The sequence below is a fragment of the Anthonomus grandis genome, chromosome 8, assembly GCF_022605725.1.
Source record: "Anthonomus grandis grandis chromosome 8, icAntGran1.3, whole genome shotgun sequence".
In the NCBI taxonomy this organism is placed as follows: Eukaryota; Metazoa; Arthropoda; class Insecta; order Coleoptera; family Curculionidae; genus Anthonomus; species Anthonomus grandis.
The window spans coordinates 30,785,492-30,802,506 of NC_065553.1; the positions used below are offsets into that span (position 1 = coordinate 30,785,492).

At 31.9% G+C, this 17,015-nt stretch overlaps 1 protein-coding gene across 1 annotated transcript in view; it reads right to left on the reverse strand.

Annotated features, from left to right (window-relative positions):
- Window positions 1-17,015, reverse strand: part of LOC126739616 (F-box only protein 11) — an 86,339-nt gene that overhangs the window by 37,526 nt on the left and 31,798 nt on the right. The window contains exons 6-7 of the mRNA XM_050445374.1: window positions 11,737-11,981; window positions 7,574-7,819 (exon numbers count right to left, since the gene is read on the reverse strand). Of these exons, the coding sequence (XP_050301331.1) occupies window positions 7,574-7,819; window positions 11,737-11,981 (491 nt within the window). The remainder of the gene's footprint in view (window positions 1-7,573; window positions 7,820-11,736; window positions 11,982-17,015) is intronic.

The window sequence follows — 17,015 nt, forward strand, 5'->3', positions numbered from 1 at the left end:
TTAGCCTTCCCTCCAGAATGACATACAATAACAGGATTAGTATGAATATCTCGGATACTGCGGATATGTTTGCAGAATACTTTTCATCTGTCTATTCGGATGAGCAAGTCAATGACATACCATCTTTTGATTTTGATAAATCAATTTGTCTGAGCAATTTAACTCTGTCAACGCAGGATGTTTATGAGATTATTACTTCCTCTAAGAATAAGCTCTGCGCTTGACCAGATGGGATTCCGGCATTCTTCCTAAAGAAATGTGTTTGTGTTTTTACGAAACCAATACTGTTCATTTTTAACAAATCTCTAGGTACTGGTTCTTATCCCACTCTCTGGAAGAGATGTTTTCTAAAACCCATTTTTAAATCTGGTAGTAGAAATGAAATTTCCAATTATCAGGCTGTGTGTAACCAATCTGAGTTGCCAAAGCTGCTTGACTGCCTGGTCAGTCATAGGATTGCCTGGAGTTTTAAATCTTTATTTAATCCTGAGCAATTTGGATTTATAAAAGGCAGATCTACTGATGCTAATTTGGTGCTGTATGTCAACTATCTCTACCGCTGCTTGGAGAAGGGACTTCAGGTTGACTCAATATATACATATTTTTCCAAGGCTTTTGATAGGGTTAACCATGGGGTACTCTTGCAGAAGCTTAGGGCTTTAGGTATTGTGGGGCCTCTTTTTCAGTGGATCTCGGGATTCATCGGAGGTAGAACCCAGATTGTTAATCTTGGAGGTACATGTTCCTCTGAAATTTTGGTGCCATCTGGGGTGCCACAGGGCTCTCACTCAGGCCCTGTTTTATTTTGCCTCTTTTTGATTTATTTAGTTTGGAAACTTAAAAATTGTCGTGTGCTAATGTTTGCTGATGATGTGAAGATATTTAGGCCTATCACATCCTTTTCTGATGCTGTGCTCCTGCAAAAAGACCTTAATTTGTTCTTTGATTGGTGCCACTTGAATAGAATGTCCCTTAATATCAATAAGTGCTTTTTTTATAAGATTAGATTACTTTTTCTAAGCAAAGAAACCCTATTGCTTTTCTTTATAAAATAAATAATGTAGCAATTGGTGTCAAAACAGAGGTTTCTGACTTAGGAATATTTATTGACTCCAGGTTGTCTTTTAAAAGTCACATCAATCAGGTGACTGGTAGGGCAATGAAAATGCTGGGTTTTATCCAACGGTCTACAACTGATTTGTCTTTGTTTACTTTTAGATTACTTTATTGCTCTCTTGTTAGGCCCATCTTGGAGTATGGCTCAATTGTGTGGTCCCCGTCATATAACTGCTACATTGAGCAGATTGAAAAAACTCAGATGATATTTTACTCAGTGGGTCAGGGATAACCTGAACTTACCCACAATAGAGTCACGAAGAACATTACTCGACTTATGTTTTATGCATAAGGTTTTAAATGCTACTATAAATTGTCCCGAGTTATTGTCTCTTTTTAAACTTAGGGTGCCTTCCAGATTGAATAGACAATCAGAAATATTTTCAGTCCCATTTCACCATACCAATTATGGTATTAATGAGCCAATTACACGAATGGCTCGAAGTGCTAATGGTCTGTCAGGACAGATAAGCTTTTTTGATTCTAGGATTACATCTTTTAAGGGGCAGTTAAAGAATATTATATTATTTCATAGGGGCTTTGATTAATTAACTCATCTACACCTTTCATTGATTTATAGATAGTTTTGTATCTGAATATATATGTTTGTATGGATATGCTATGTAACACTTTTGTAAATGGATTCCGTAAATAAATAAATAAATAAATACATATTTTTGTGCTGAATTATATATGCCAAGTGGTATTTTAATTTCAAAATACTTAAGGCAGAGACTTGTGAACGCATTTATTTATTTATTTATTTATAGCAATACACTCCAACAGTATAAACCATTACAGAGCCAAAGGTTACAGTAATGCCAAAATTATGAATAATGTTTAAGATATAATAAAAACATACATAATCTATAATACTCTCCGTGACATCATAGTAAAAACTTTCACACAGTGTCTGATTGTGGAACACAACGCTTGTTTGGAGTGTTGTTGAAAAAGTAATTGTTTTTGTAAAAATTTAATTTATATTTCAGGAAAAATGGCTCGAGGACGTCAGCGAAAAAGCGATAAAGGGCAATTTGATGAACAATCCATGAGAGCTGCTGTTAGAGCAGTCACCGAAGAAAAGATATCTTTAAGACAAGCAGCTGAAAGATTCAATTTAAAATTTCAAAAGGTTTATGAATATGTAAAAAGGCAAAAACAGAATCCCACCAAAGAGTTTAAAATGGCTCCAAATTATGCTTGTAGAAGAGTTTTTTCTGAAAATCAAGAAAAAGCCCTAGCCGATTACGTATTAGCTTGCTCAGAAATGTGTTACGGACAAACGGTCATTAATATCAGAAAACTGGGTTATGAAATGGCAACTATTACAAATTGTAAAATTCCGGAAAATTCGCAAACAAACAAGGAAGCTGGACGCGAATAGTTCCTTGCATTTAAGTCCAGACATGCAGAATTAAGTCTTCGCCAGCCGGAAGGATGTAGCCTCTCCAGAGCGACATCATTCAACAAACACAATGTTGGACTTTTTTTCAAAATTTGGAAAGTGTTTCAGAACCATGGAAATTTTTACAGCGGTACAAGAATTTATAATTTAGATGAGACTGCCACCACAACCGTCCAAAAACCGAAAAAGATTGTTGCTCAGAGAGGGATCAAGCAGGTCTCTTCCTGCACGAGCGCCGAACGAGGTTTACTGGTCACCACTTGTATTACATCAGCATCCGGGAATACAATACCATCAGTCATGATTTTTCCACGAAAAAAGTTTAATCCTCGAATGACTTATGGAGCACCGCATGGTACTTTGGGATTGGTTTCCGATTCTGGATGGATGACTGGTGAATTGTTTCCAAGCGTTGTAAGGCGCTTCATTAAACATACGTCCAGCACAAAAGAAAACCCTTCTCTCTTAATTTTTGAGAATCACGAGAGTCATCTAACGATAGAAGGAATAAATCTAGCCAAGGAAAATGGAGTGATCATTTTGACCTTACCGCCACACACTTCCAACAAGCTGCAACCATTAGATGTCTCGGTGTTTTTTTCGTTTAAATCATTCTACAATACGGCCTTACAAACATGGCTTTTAGAGCACCCTGTGATACCTATTTGTATTTTTGATATCGCTGACTGTGTTGCTTATGCATTTGAAAAATCGATGACTCCCGCTAATATCAAATCCGGATTTCGAAAAACTGGGATTTATCCCTTCGATAAATTCATATTTACAGATGACGACTTTGCAATTAGCAGCGTAACTGATAGGAATGTGGATCAAAAAAATGAAGAAGCTCAACGACTTATGGATCCAAATCAACCATCAACATCAAAATGCAATGAAGAAAATATAATGTCAGACTCCTTAGTTTCAGTATCAGTTAGTTTAAATACAACACCTACACAAAATCACAAAGAAACTTTCGTAAGTCCACAACAATTTAAAGAGTGCCCAAAAGCTGAAGAACGAAAAAATCAGAGAAAGAAGAGAGAAAAAGCTAAAAGTATTATCGCCACGGACACTCCAGAAAAGATCGCCCTAGAAGCTAAACAAATAGAGCGAGAAAGAAAAAAAAGTGTTAAGAAGAATAAGGTCGTGAAAAGAAAAGTAATCGATGAAGACTCAACAGACGAAGGAAATGATGCTTGTAACCGAAAGTTCCGATGATGATATTGATTTTGTAGGAGAAATCGATCCACCACCACTTCTAGATAAGCTTAATAAAGACCCAGAAGTTGGCGATTTTATTTTGATAGAATTTATGGACAAAAAGAAAAAAAATTTATTACATAGCTGAAGTGTTCTGTAAAAAGGATAAGGAATGCGAGGTCAAATTTTTGAGAAAGTCCGTTAAGTATAATAACAGCTTCATTTACCCCGAAATAGAAGACGTCTCATTGGTATGTTTGGAAAACATTAAGATGGTGTTACCAAAACCAGCACATGTGGGAACAACAAAGCGGCAACAATCTTATTTGAAGTTTGAAGTAAATTTTTCAGCTTTAGAAGTTCGTTAAAACATTATTACCTTTTGTCTTATTGTGGAACATGCAGTGTCTGGATGTGGAACATGTGTGTTCCACTAACAAACAACTGTCCTTCCTTTGTTAAACAAACTTTTTTTAAATTAGTTTTTGGTTTATGTTTGTTCTACCATAAAAACTTATGTTTAGCCTTAATTTATTTTAGTGATAATCATATTTTGGTTGGTTCAATAAACAAGGTCAATACTTAGCAAAATCTATTTTGTGTCTGATTGTGGATCACCCTCCCCTATATACTTAAATCTCAAAGAGAAAAAAAACATAAACAATACAAACAGCAAAGTTAATTGGATAATCCGAAAAACGCTTTTACAACTTCAGCACCAGAGCATACAAATAAATCACAAGATTGTGAGATTCTATTTGCCTTGGTACAATAAAAGGTTTTAGTATTCCTAGAATTTAATCGTGGTACACAAAAATTTAATTTATCTAGCAATTCAGACCAGTCAATATCCCCACGCAAAATCAAATCCCAACACAACTAAAGCTTTGTTTCTCCTGAATTAAGAGATTCCACGGAGAATCGAGTTAAAAGCAGATTATACTCAAATGCCCTGTGGAGAGACATACTCCACCTGATCCACAAAGGTTAATTTAGGGTCAAAAAGTACAGCCAAATCCGAAATGGATTTAGATTTGTTGACAAACCATATTTAAAATCAATTGGACTTTTTTCCCTGAAAAAGTAAACACTTTACATTTCGAGACATTAAGATTTGTTTTTAGTGCACCACAAACCAATATAATTCAAGTCGCTCTGCAAGGAATAACAACCATTTATGTTTACGACAGTGAAAAATATCTCGAGGTCATCGGCAAATAGAAGTTTCTTATTGATAAGGATAGTAATTATAAATACCAGAAGGAATAGAGGTCCCAAGTTAGAGCCCTGTGGCACGCCCTCGAAGATGCAATATACTTATGTGAACGAAAGGCCTTGTGAAAAACATATTGTTTTCTGCCTAACAAATAACTTTTAAATAAGGCGTTAAAATCAGATAAAAACCAATAGCTTTGAGGTTTTTTTTAAAGAAGACTATGATCCAATCCATCAAAAGCCTTAGAAAAATTCAGGTAAATTATGTCTTCTTGGCTTTGTTTGTCCAATGCTTCCGCTATATACTGAGTTATAAGGGTCAAATTTGTAACCGTCGATCTTCCTTTTAAAAAACCATGTTAAAAAGATAAATGGTTGAATGCACAAGTAAAGAATTTTTTCTAGTACCTTAGCAAAGTTACACAGAATGGAAATTGATCTGTGTTTTCAATAGACTCACGGCACCCACCCTTAAAAACAGGACATACGCGTGCCTCTTTCCATTGTTCAGGAAATTTTTTTGTTGACAAGCAAAGATTAAATATTATTTTTAATGGTGTAATAATGGCATGCCTACCGTCTTTTACCAGAAAAGATGGAATAGGGTCCGAGCCAGCGGTAGGTTTATTTTTAAGTAACCATATTGCGATCAAGATTTCATGGTCTGTTACCAGTGAAATAATAATAAAATAAAATAATAATTTAGGAAACGTTAAAAAAAGCTGACATAACAAAACAATGAGTTGCCCAGATACAGCATATCTAAGACAATTTTGTCTTCTAATGAAAGGAGACATTTAGAGAATTTACCAAAATCGGGAAGAGCAAGAAAATCAATAATATGGACCAGCATACGCATTAAAACACTCTTTCAAAATAATCCATAAATGTCCGCAGGACTCCAAGAATTATGATTGATCTACCAACTATTCAGAGAAGGCTGGTAGAGGCAAAGTTATTTAGTAGACGCCCCCGATAAAAAGCCGCTACTTTTGAGAAGGAATAGAGCAGCAAGGCTTGAATTTGCACATCGGCATTTATACTGGAAAGTAGACGATAGGAAAAAAGTTCTTTTTAAAAAGTTTTGTGTATGGCGACCAATAACGCCGGCGAGAAAATTAATCCTAAAAACGTTGTATCCACAGTTAAATATGGTAAATGCAGTGATTTTTAGGTTGTTTTTCGTGAAGAGACACTTTATTAATGAAACCATGGATCAATTTATTTATAGGGATATAATGGAAAATGCCATGTTTCCTTATGCAGAGTGGGAAAATCCACTACTTATTACATTCCAGCAGCATATCGATCCAAAACACTCTTTGCTCGAGTGAACAACCCTTGGAGTTTTGGAGTGGTCGGCACAATTCCCCTACCTCAACTCAATTGAAAACTTGTGGGAAGAAGTAGAACGTAGTATTCGAATACAAATGTTTCCGAATAGACAATCATGGATAGATAAAATCATTAGATAAAATCATATATTTTAAAACAGTTTGTCAAGGTATTAATCAACCGTTAAATTATAAAAAAAAGTATTTTAGTTATTGACGAATTAACAAAGAATTTTAAAGGGAGTGTAGACGAGAGATTGAAAACATATTTTTTTTTATATTTATAATTTAATTTAATTCAATTTAAATTTATTTACCTTGATAATGGCAGTAGATCAAACTACCGAAACGTTGGCTCAAATTAGGTATTTTTATTAAATAAACAGGTTTTCTCATTGTTTTCAATTTCAATATTCATAACAAAGTTAGGTAGGATATTGAAAAGAAGAAACGAGCTCAGAGATTAATAGATTTAACCTCAGATTCTGGGTATATAAAAAATCTATTATACCGCAAGTATAATACGTTTTTTGCCCTCTACATTTTTGCAATTCTTGCGATGGTAAAAAAAAAAATTATTTCACCCTCCAAAAATCAGAGAATCGGATTTTTTTTTAATTACAGATTGACTGTACTAAAGTAAATTCTTATATTTAAAAATTATTGAACTTAAATTAAGTATAACGAAAGACGAATATATAACAAATATTCATATTTCTTTTAAATACGTGAATAAGTCTATTTTCTTTTTGTTTTCAATTTGTGAGATAATATTTTCTAAATTGATTCCGGAAAACGTGATTCAAAATTTGCTTGTTTTAATGCTGCGACGTAATAAGTACGTTTAGTAATTATTATAACAAATGTGTTAAATGTTTTTTCTGCTGTCATATCTTAAATAAAAAATTGTTAAATACAATTTGTTGCTTTACTTTTGTCACAGAAATTTTCGTAAATATTTATAATTATAAATTAGTTTGATCTCAAAATGTATCTAAAGTTTATCAAAATGTTGTGAAATATGAAAAACTTTAAGTGTGTGTCAAACACTAAGGTTATATATTTCGCCCAACGAGATTACCCACTATCAAAAACAGACATTACACACAGACACACACACACACACGTATATAATGCCTTAATTATTTAAGCAGCGACATCTATCTATTGTCAACAGAACTTTATGATGCGTTACAGTTTAAAAGAAACTTGCCTATTAATCATGTGGAAATTATAGGAGTAATATTTTTAGGTCAGAAGTTAAATAGATTCTTTATAGCAACAGAGAAATTCGTACCTGATGTCCGTTGTAAATCTCGTTTTTCCTAATTGTAGGATTACTGTTCGACGTAATCCACACCCCAGCAAAATTATTCGAATGGATCTTGTTCTCTATAAACTGACCTAAACCATTTTCATGTACATAAATCCCGCCAGTCTGACCGTGGTGGATTTCACAGCGCACAACTGTGGGATTCGCGCCGGCTTTAACCTCAAATCCGGCTATACGGTTATTATGAATGTCATTTTCTTCGAAATATCCCTAAAATATATATGAAATTTAGTACTATGTTAAATAAATAGTTTTTAATACATAATAAAACATATTAAATAAGACAGGTACGTTTAAAGCTTTTCTAGATAGCGAATAATCTGAATCGTCGAAAAGTTGCAGTTAATGTTCTAATTGCCAATTCAACACTAGACTTTGTCTAGCTAAGGAAAGGTACAGCACGTGTTGTTCGGCTCGGTTGCGCAGTAAATTTGTTTACGTATTAGTGCCGTTGCGTTAATTCCTATATTTGTGTTTTGTGCCTTTTAGTGTTTATGTCTTTTTAAATTGTGAATAATTTTTATATTATTTTTTCAAAAAGGATTGGTGTAAAAGGAAAGGTTTTACATAGCCAAGCAAGAGAAATTATTTATAATATTTCCAAATTTATGGAAAGAGAAGCAATGGAGGGAATTCAGATCCCATTAAAAAATTACCGGTATGTATTAATTTATCTAATATTTTTGCAGGCAGCCTATTCTAATTATTAATTAATAAAGTTCTTAGGCTATTGATACTTTAATACATTAATAATTAAAATTAGTGTTTTGTTTAAGTACATAATAATATCACTTTGAGGATATTTGCTTTAATTTCATCACAGTTTTTTTTTCATTTTTAGAGAAAGAATTTTGGCTGCTACACAAATTGGCAAAAATTGCCTTCAGCGAATTAAAACGGAAGGACAGCATGCAGATAACAACCTGGCCAGTACTTCTTTTGGAACTCCAACTCAAAAAAGCGTTAGCGCCAAAGGAGTCATAAAAACATTGTCCCCCGGAGATATTGAAAAGATTAAAAGTGTAATCTACAATTTTTACGTGCTTGAAAAATGATCTCCTACTCTAAGAGGTATGTACTTAGAATTTAAATTCATGTCAAATGTATTTATATATTGTTGTTTTTTAAATTTTAGGAGTACTTCAGAAAATAAAAGACAAACAGATTAACTTCTCTGGATGCCCTGAGACATTAAGAAAACTATTAAGATCTGTTGGATTTAGGTAAGCACTTTATACAGGCTTGATATCTTTAACTTAAAATATGAGTATGAAAGTCAATATTAAAAAAAAATATATATATATAAGTTTTACAATATTTATACTAATATCTTAAACGAATTCTACTTACAGATGGCAAAAAACTGAGGACAATCGAAGTGTCCTTATGGAAAGCTATGATATTAGACTAAAAAGAATCAACTTTTAAAAAAAATTAATAGAATATCGAGCCGAGGGAAAAAATATCGTATATACAGATGAGACCTATATTCATAGTAGCCATACCCAAAACAAAAGCTGGTCAGATAATAAAAATAAAAGTTAAAAAAAACCAATTTCAAAAGGACGCAGATTAATTATTGTTCATGCAGGAGGAGAAAATTGCTTTATTCCAAATGGAATGCTTATTTTTAAATCAGGTAAATTAAATTTATAAGTTCAAAACATTTGGATATTATATTACTTTATAATTTTTTCAGGAGCTAAAAGCGGAGACTACCACGATGATATGAATCACCAAAATTTTATGAAGTGGGTACAAACTCAACTTTTGCCCAATTTGCCAGAGCAGTCCGTTTTGGTTGTAGATAATGCCTCCTACCATATTGTTACTATAAAACCAAATAATATTACTTCGGGATCCCTTAAAAAAATATGATTAAAACGCTACATGACAGAAATATTCCATGTGATGAGAAATTGACAAAGCCAGAATTATACAAAATAATTAGTGACAATAAATTCCGCTATCCTCCAGTTTACAAGCTAGATGCACTACTGGAGGAAAATGGACATAAAATTTTTTGTCTGCCGCCTTATCATCCGGAGTTAAACCCAATTGAAAAAATATGGGCCTTGGTCAAAAACTGTTCACAATTACGACAAGGTATACGGTATACCAAACCTGAGCTCAACTCAAGGGGAGTACGATCTTTTAATTGGGAAAACAATACACTGCTTGAGTTTATGTTGTAAAAAGCCAGTTTAAAATTGTAATTTTTTTCACGGATATGTCGTTGGATTTGTTCTGAAAATGATTTTACATATGGAAATCTGAAATATTTTGTTTCTTTATTCCTTACCAGTAGTATATCTGTTATAAAAGTTTATAAAGTTTAAAATTATTGATAACTCTATTTACTAATGTTGTGGAGTAATTGTTATTTCTTAAAAAACTTTTAATTTTCATTGTATTAGATTCATGATACTTCGGGCTGCTTAATTTATAGGATCTAAACAATAGGTTTTTAATTATTCCTATTTTGTTTGACATTGGATGTGACGATAGGTAATTAATTACTCTGCCTGAAGATGAAGGTTTTGTGTACCAATTAGTTGTTAAAGTCCCATCGATGTTCCGTTCTACCATAATATCCAAAAATGGCATACAATTATTATTTTCTAATTCCATGGTAAACTTAAGCTTGTCATGATAATCATTAAAATGATTTAAAAGTTCCTTTGTTTTGTTAGATGGGCACACCAAAATTGTGTCATCAACATATATTTTAATAAAAGCTAATTTAAAAGGTAAATTAGGAACTATGTTAGGAGTTCGTTCATCACCAAATTTGCCAAAACTGGGCTGGCAGGGTTGCCCATAGCTGAACCATCCAGTTGTTGGTAGAACTGACCACCGAAAGAAAAGTAACTGCTATCGAATAAATATTCAATAATTCTCAGTTCTCAGTTCTTCATCCGTGAAAAAAATTACAATTTTGAACTGGCTTTTTACAACATAAACTCAAGCAGTGTATTGTTTTCCCAATTAAAAGATCGTACTCCCCTTGAGTTGAGCTCAGGTTTGGTATACCGTGTACCTTGTCGTAATTGTGAACAGTGTTATATAGGTATCACTAGGCAGCATTTAAAGAACAGACTATATCAGCATCAATATGATTGTAGAGTCATAAATATGAACAAAAAAGATAAGACCGCTTTAGCACAGCATCACTTTTCCACAGGGCATAACTTCAATTTTGATGATGTTAGCATAGTTGATAGAGAGAGGCACTATCTTAAACGCAAAATCAGTGGAATAATACACATCCAACTGCATAATTCTGTTAATCACCGAACCGATACTCAGGGCCTAGGTACACAATATAATCACATTTTAAAGCTGTATAAATCCAAACCGTAAAGTACTTAACTTTTCAGCGAGCCCAGGTAATATTAAACCTATTTTACAGACATAAAAAGAATGTGCATCATTCCTGCTTTATAACAATAAATTCTGCGTACAGTTACTACTAAACACTGACTTAGAAGGTGCTATTTTTTACTATAATTATTATACGTACTACTTATTCATTGTGAATCAATCTGTGATATAAGCCAATTTTATTTTATGTATACTGTGTGTTTTTTTTGGTTTTACTTAATGGTTATGCTGCATATTTTAATGTATAACAATGGTATCTGTGGTGTATGTATGATGGAGATGTTATTAGGTTTTAATTGTTACGTAAACCTCTAACGTAAATTTGGTAAGTCATCTTAATTTTAACTTTTATGCTTTGTTCTCCGTTTTATTTGTGTTTTTGTTTGGTGGTTTCCTAATTATTATATTAACTATTGCTTTCACCATTTTGTACCAATTGTATCTTTTTCAGCCTTGAAAAAGACGTAAATAAACGTCGAAACGTCGGCTAATTTCAAATCTTGAGGTTTGATTTCTGTCCTTAACCCGCTATACTTCACTTCTACATTAATGAGGATCTCATAGAGATTGAAATGTCGACCAAAATATATAAATCGATCGTCTGAAGTAGTTTTTTTTTACCTATATCCAACAAAATAATTAAGCAAGTATACCACTTTGTAATGTTGTACTATTTTAATAATTTGCAATATTCTAATTTCTAAAAAATCATCACTTCATATATTTACTTTGTATAAACTTACCAAACCATTATCAAAAGTGAATATACCGACATCTCTTCCATGGTGTATGTGATTCCGCCTCATTACAGGATTTGCGTAATTTTTTACCCAAATGCCGGCGAGAGCATTCCGACTAATCTCGTTGTCCTCATAAGTACCGTGGGCGTAATCGGTCACGTACAAGCCGACATTTTCGCAATCGCTAATATCACAGTGGCGAATTGTAGGATTCGCGCCTACACCACTGACGCACACCGCCGCTCCCACTAAAATATTAAAATTTTTTAATAGAAAGCACATCGCAAAGTGGCACAGGTCATAAAAAAAGAGTTTTTTTATCCTAAAATGACTAATATAAAAATAGTAAAAGGCTTAAAACATTGAAAGGCTAGAATTACCATTGCCATGGAACTAAGAGCAGTTTGTTTGCTTGCAACATCTTCGATACAATGATGCTAAATGCTTATGTAGAAATGGCAAAAAAAAACACGCTTTATAATATCATAAAAATTTGTCACTTATTTTGACAGACGCAAAACAATACTATTCCTCTAATAAAATATGAATAATTTTTTTTCATAAAATACGGGGTGATTGATGGTACCTTGATGTTTACGGAGAATGGCATTTTTTTGAAAATTTGGCATCATGGATTGTAGCAAGTGATCTAACACGATTAAAAATATTTCAAGCGATGCAGCATTGCCGCTCATATACCAAAAAGTAGTAACAACTTTATTATTTTATCGAATTTATTAAGTTAGTAATAAAGTTATTTTAAATGGAATACCCTGTTTTATTCTCTGATCAGCTATTGCTTTATGATTGTTTTTGTATAAGGTGTTCCTATACCTATTTTTAGTGGTTTTCGAGAAATTAATTATTTTCTTTATTTTTTGACCAAAACATAGCTCCAAATAAATTTTTATTAGTACGACACTGAACCGCGCAGAAAATTGAAATTATAAACATAATTTAGGGAAGTATTATACATTAGTTTTCACTATAAACATTTTTTCTATGGTATGCAGGGTTGCTCAAAATTAGTGATTTTTCAAAAGAATTTCTTATAGGGAAAAGGTTAGGAATAAATATTGTGTTGATGAAAAATAATGTTTTTGCAGTACATATATATTTAATACTTAATTTAATAACACTTTTTATTTAAATTTGAAATCATTATATACATAAATATTTAGTATAAAAGCTGCGTTATTAGATTGTATAGTATGGACGAAAAACAGTGATTTTTCAGAAGAATTTCATTAAATATGTGAGGTCTAGTAATGAGATTTAAAACCTATGCCACAGATTACCTAAACCAGATGCAAATGTAAGCCTGGCGGCATGATCTGCGTTCCCCACTATTTTCGTCTGCTCAACGTCGGATCGAATAGTATGGGAGCACAATTATTTTAGTTTCACGCTTGCTTCGATACCCGTGACGCTGAGAAGTGGCATAGTGCGAGCGCAAATATATTTGTTTAACTATGACGAGTTATAAGTGCATAAGTAGATGCTGTTCTTCTGTGAACACAGAAATAACCTTTTTTGGTCTTCCAAGTGAGCCTTTAAGGTAAATGTATTTAATTTATTTAGTTTGAAAATACGCACTCCTTAGAGTTACAGGTCGCTAACATATGTATATAATAAAAGCAAACAATAAGTCACATTTCTCTTCAGCAAAATGTTAAGTATTTGTTTTTATTCTGTTTGCCCCTTGGTTTACCCTGCCTTATCAAGTCTTGTAATATTTATTTTATTTTTTCACTTTCACACAAATAAAAATTTGTTTTTAAAGTTTGCTTTAGAAAATAAATATTTTGAAAACTTTTTTAATAATATTTATTTTTTTCTGTTATTATCTAAAATAGTATTAGAGTTAATAATTTTTTAGATGTGACAGGCACTAAAGATACGCCCATCAATTACATTACAAGCATAAAATCACCAAGCATAGGAACACAAACTTCATCTGCATTGACTGCCAATAGCCCAAGAAAGCTGAGGTTGCGATACCAAGTCAGAGGTTTAAAAAGGAATATATTAAAACAAAAAAAGCAATTTGAGCAGGCTAAAGCGATTAAACCGAAACTAGTATGATAGTTTTATTAAATTATGTGACAGCTTTTTAAATAAAACTTTATCTGAAATAATAAAAGTTTAAGCTAAATTACAGCATAAAGTAGGTAAAACTAAATGATATCCGGATAGTTATAAACAGTTTGCTTTAGTTGTATTTCTTGGGGCCAAAAGCATATAGATTTCTCGCAAAAATATTAAATTTACCTACTAAACGTACTCTGGAAAAAATGACACAAAGTATTGTTTCAAAACCAGGACTAAACGAACAAACATTCAATTTTCTTGCTATTAAAGTTAAAATTATGTCTGAACTTGATAAGTATTGTACCATATGTATTGATGAAACATCTTTAATGTCCTATCTTTATTTTAATTTAGCAAAAGATGAAATTGTAGGCTGGGAGGATATTGGATAAAATGACAATAATAATATCATAGCACAAAATGTTGCTGCTATTATGGTTCGCGGACTTTTTCATAACTGGAAGCAACCACTGGCTTATTTTGTTGTAAACTCCCAACTTAAAGCTTCAGATATTTTAAAAATATTAACTGAATGTGTTAAAAAATTATCAGATGCTGGTTTATTTATCCAAGGCATAGTAAGTAAGTCATTGTGTTGCGAGTGGAATGAATACATTTTATGTAAGTGTGAAGTTTTATGGCAGCGCCTTTCAAATTGCGGATTTAGCTACCTAAAAACCAGAAAAATAAATCAAGACTGTCTTGAAAATTATTTCGGAAATATAAGGCAACAAGGAGGGAATTGCGTTAATTCAACCCCAATTTAATTTCAAAGAGCCCATAAAAAAATATTTTTTCAGAATTTTTTACACTCTGAATATATGAACTGTGAGGACGATTTAGGCGTGCTTCTAGCTGAGCTAAAAAACGTTTCAGATGAAAATTTAAGAGAAGTGATGCCTACGCAGTCATCTCAAATATGTAAGGCAATAATTGTTTCTGATTGTGATTATAGAGAACACAGTTTAACCACACAAAATGCTTTTAAATATGTCTGTGGTTACTTAATTAAAAAAGCTTTAAATATTCATAAATGTCCCATTTGTCTCAGTTTTTCAGAAGAATCCGGAAACCTTGATGCTTTAAATTTATTAACTAAACTAAAGGCATATAGCAACACCGAAACTAATATTTTTGGTAGTTTAAAAATACCTAGCGAGAAATTTGTATGTTTTATTTATGAATTAGAAGAAAAATTTATTTCAATGTTGATTAAATATCTACTAAACCTGGCATTTCTCATAAATATTTAAACGTTATGAGTTTAATAAAATTTAATCATCCCTGTAATAATTTCCCTCGATTATATATTGTAAAGTTATTTATAAGACTTAGGATATTTTATGCGTTAAAGTATGCTAACAGAGATTTGAAATTTAAAAAAAAATCGGAGAAAACTAATAAAAAAATTCGAATTCTTATATAATATTATTTTATAAAAAAATAAATATTTATTAATAGATGTTTCTTTTTTTTTTAACTGAACAACTGGTGCAAAAAAATGCGTGTTAAAAAATAAAGAAAGTCTATGACCAATGGTGGAAATCATCCGCTACCGGTAAAGGCCTCGCTTTGGCTGGAGCCGCGCCTTTGTACGTCGGTTGGGTTACGAACTTGAAAGGTGCCGACGCAAGCTTTCGCATCTGGTTTAGGTAATCTGTGCCTATGCCGTAATTTTCTCCCTTTTGTAAACAGAATTGTATATGATATACGTATATTCTCCAGTTTAATAATTATACTTTGACCATATATGGTATAAATATAAATATACCGACAGTTTTAATTTGCAAACTGTCTTTTTAAACCTAGATAATATAAAGTTGTCTAAAACCAAAAAAAGTAATTTTTTTAAACTTAATGACTTCTCTAAAAAAAACTAAATTTCCACATATTTACAATAAAAAATAGCACAACTACTGCAATTTTCATAGCTATACCTAAAAGTTATGCGAGAAAAATATAGATACATAAACTATAGATTTTTTTATCACCTATAATCTTCTTAAAAAGCATTTTTTTCTCAGGTAAGTATTTTCTGCCAAAAAAAAACGTTTTTTAATAATACTACCCTTATTATTATTAATATTATTATTACCTTTATTTTTTTAATTAGAGTAAAGGTACTTATCTAATAAAAACCATTTTTATGGAAATTAAATATGTTATAATTATTATAGATGTCTAATTAAGATTTATTATTCTACGTTTATGACGACGGTTTATGACGACCCTTGATATGATGTTATGACAATATCGGTATTTACTTGTGAAAAGATCGGCTTCAATCACCTTTTTTTCAATGGTGCGCAACAAAAGGCACAAGTTTTTACTATTGTAACAATTCACAAAAACACTAAAATGACTCAACCTTTATCCTTTGTTATTAAAATTCCTTGTGAATTTCAGGAGAAACGGGCATTATATCAATTAAATAACAACGGGCGCAGACTATAAATAGGTTCCTGGCAAACGACATACGCTGCGTTCTAGATATTTGGTTGATATATTTTGATCGGACGCAAGCTTCACACATAAGAAAAAATATCTAGAAAAAGAACACAAACTGGCAACATGAAATACTTGTATTGTAAACATAGAGGTATTCTATATCTGTTATATTACATTCTATATCTGTCTATATCTGCTATATGCCAAGTTGCTTTTTTTCTCATTAACTTTTTTGTTAGGAATCTTTCTTTATGCTAAAAAATTTGTTGATTACTCTCAAAGTATATATTATTATACTCTATTTCAGAAGTGTATAGAGCAATAAACTGGGGAATTCCGTTCTGTTTGGCTACATTTCGTGGTAGTTCATAGGCGCAGGTACTTATAATATTCATGAATTAAATTTTCACGGATTAAATGCCTTTATTTTGAAAGAGATTAAATACTAAATAAATACTTTTAATCCTTTTGTATAGGTACCTATCTTTTAACGCTTTGTAACATGCAAAAATGGGGTCAGGTAATATATACAGACTATAAATACTTTTAAATCATATTTTAAACGTTAGTAGTCACTGCTACGCTGTAGTGTAATCACAATATTATTATCCCAATATTTAAAAAATGGAGGTATTCAGTCCAACGAAAAGATGTACTAAAAATTCTCCACTATCGCTGAGTGAAAAAGTTATTATTTTAAATGTACATGATTGCATAAAACACGATTACCCTAGTTTTACTGT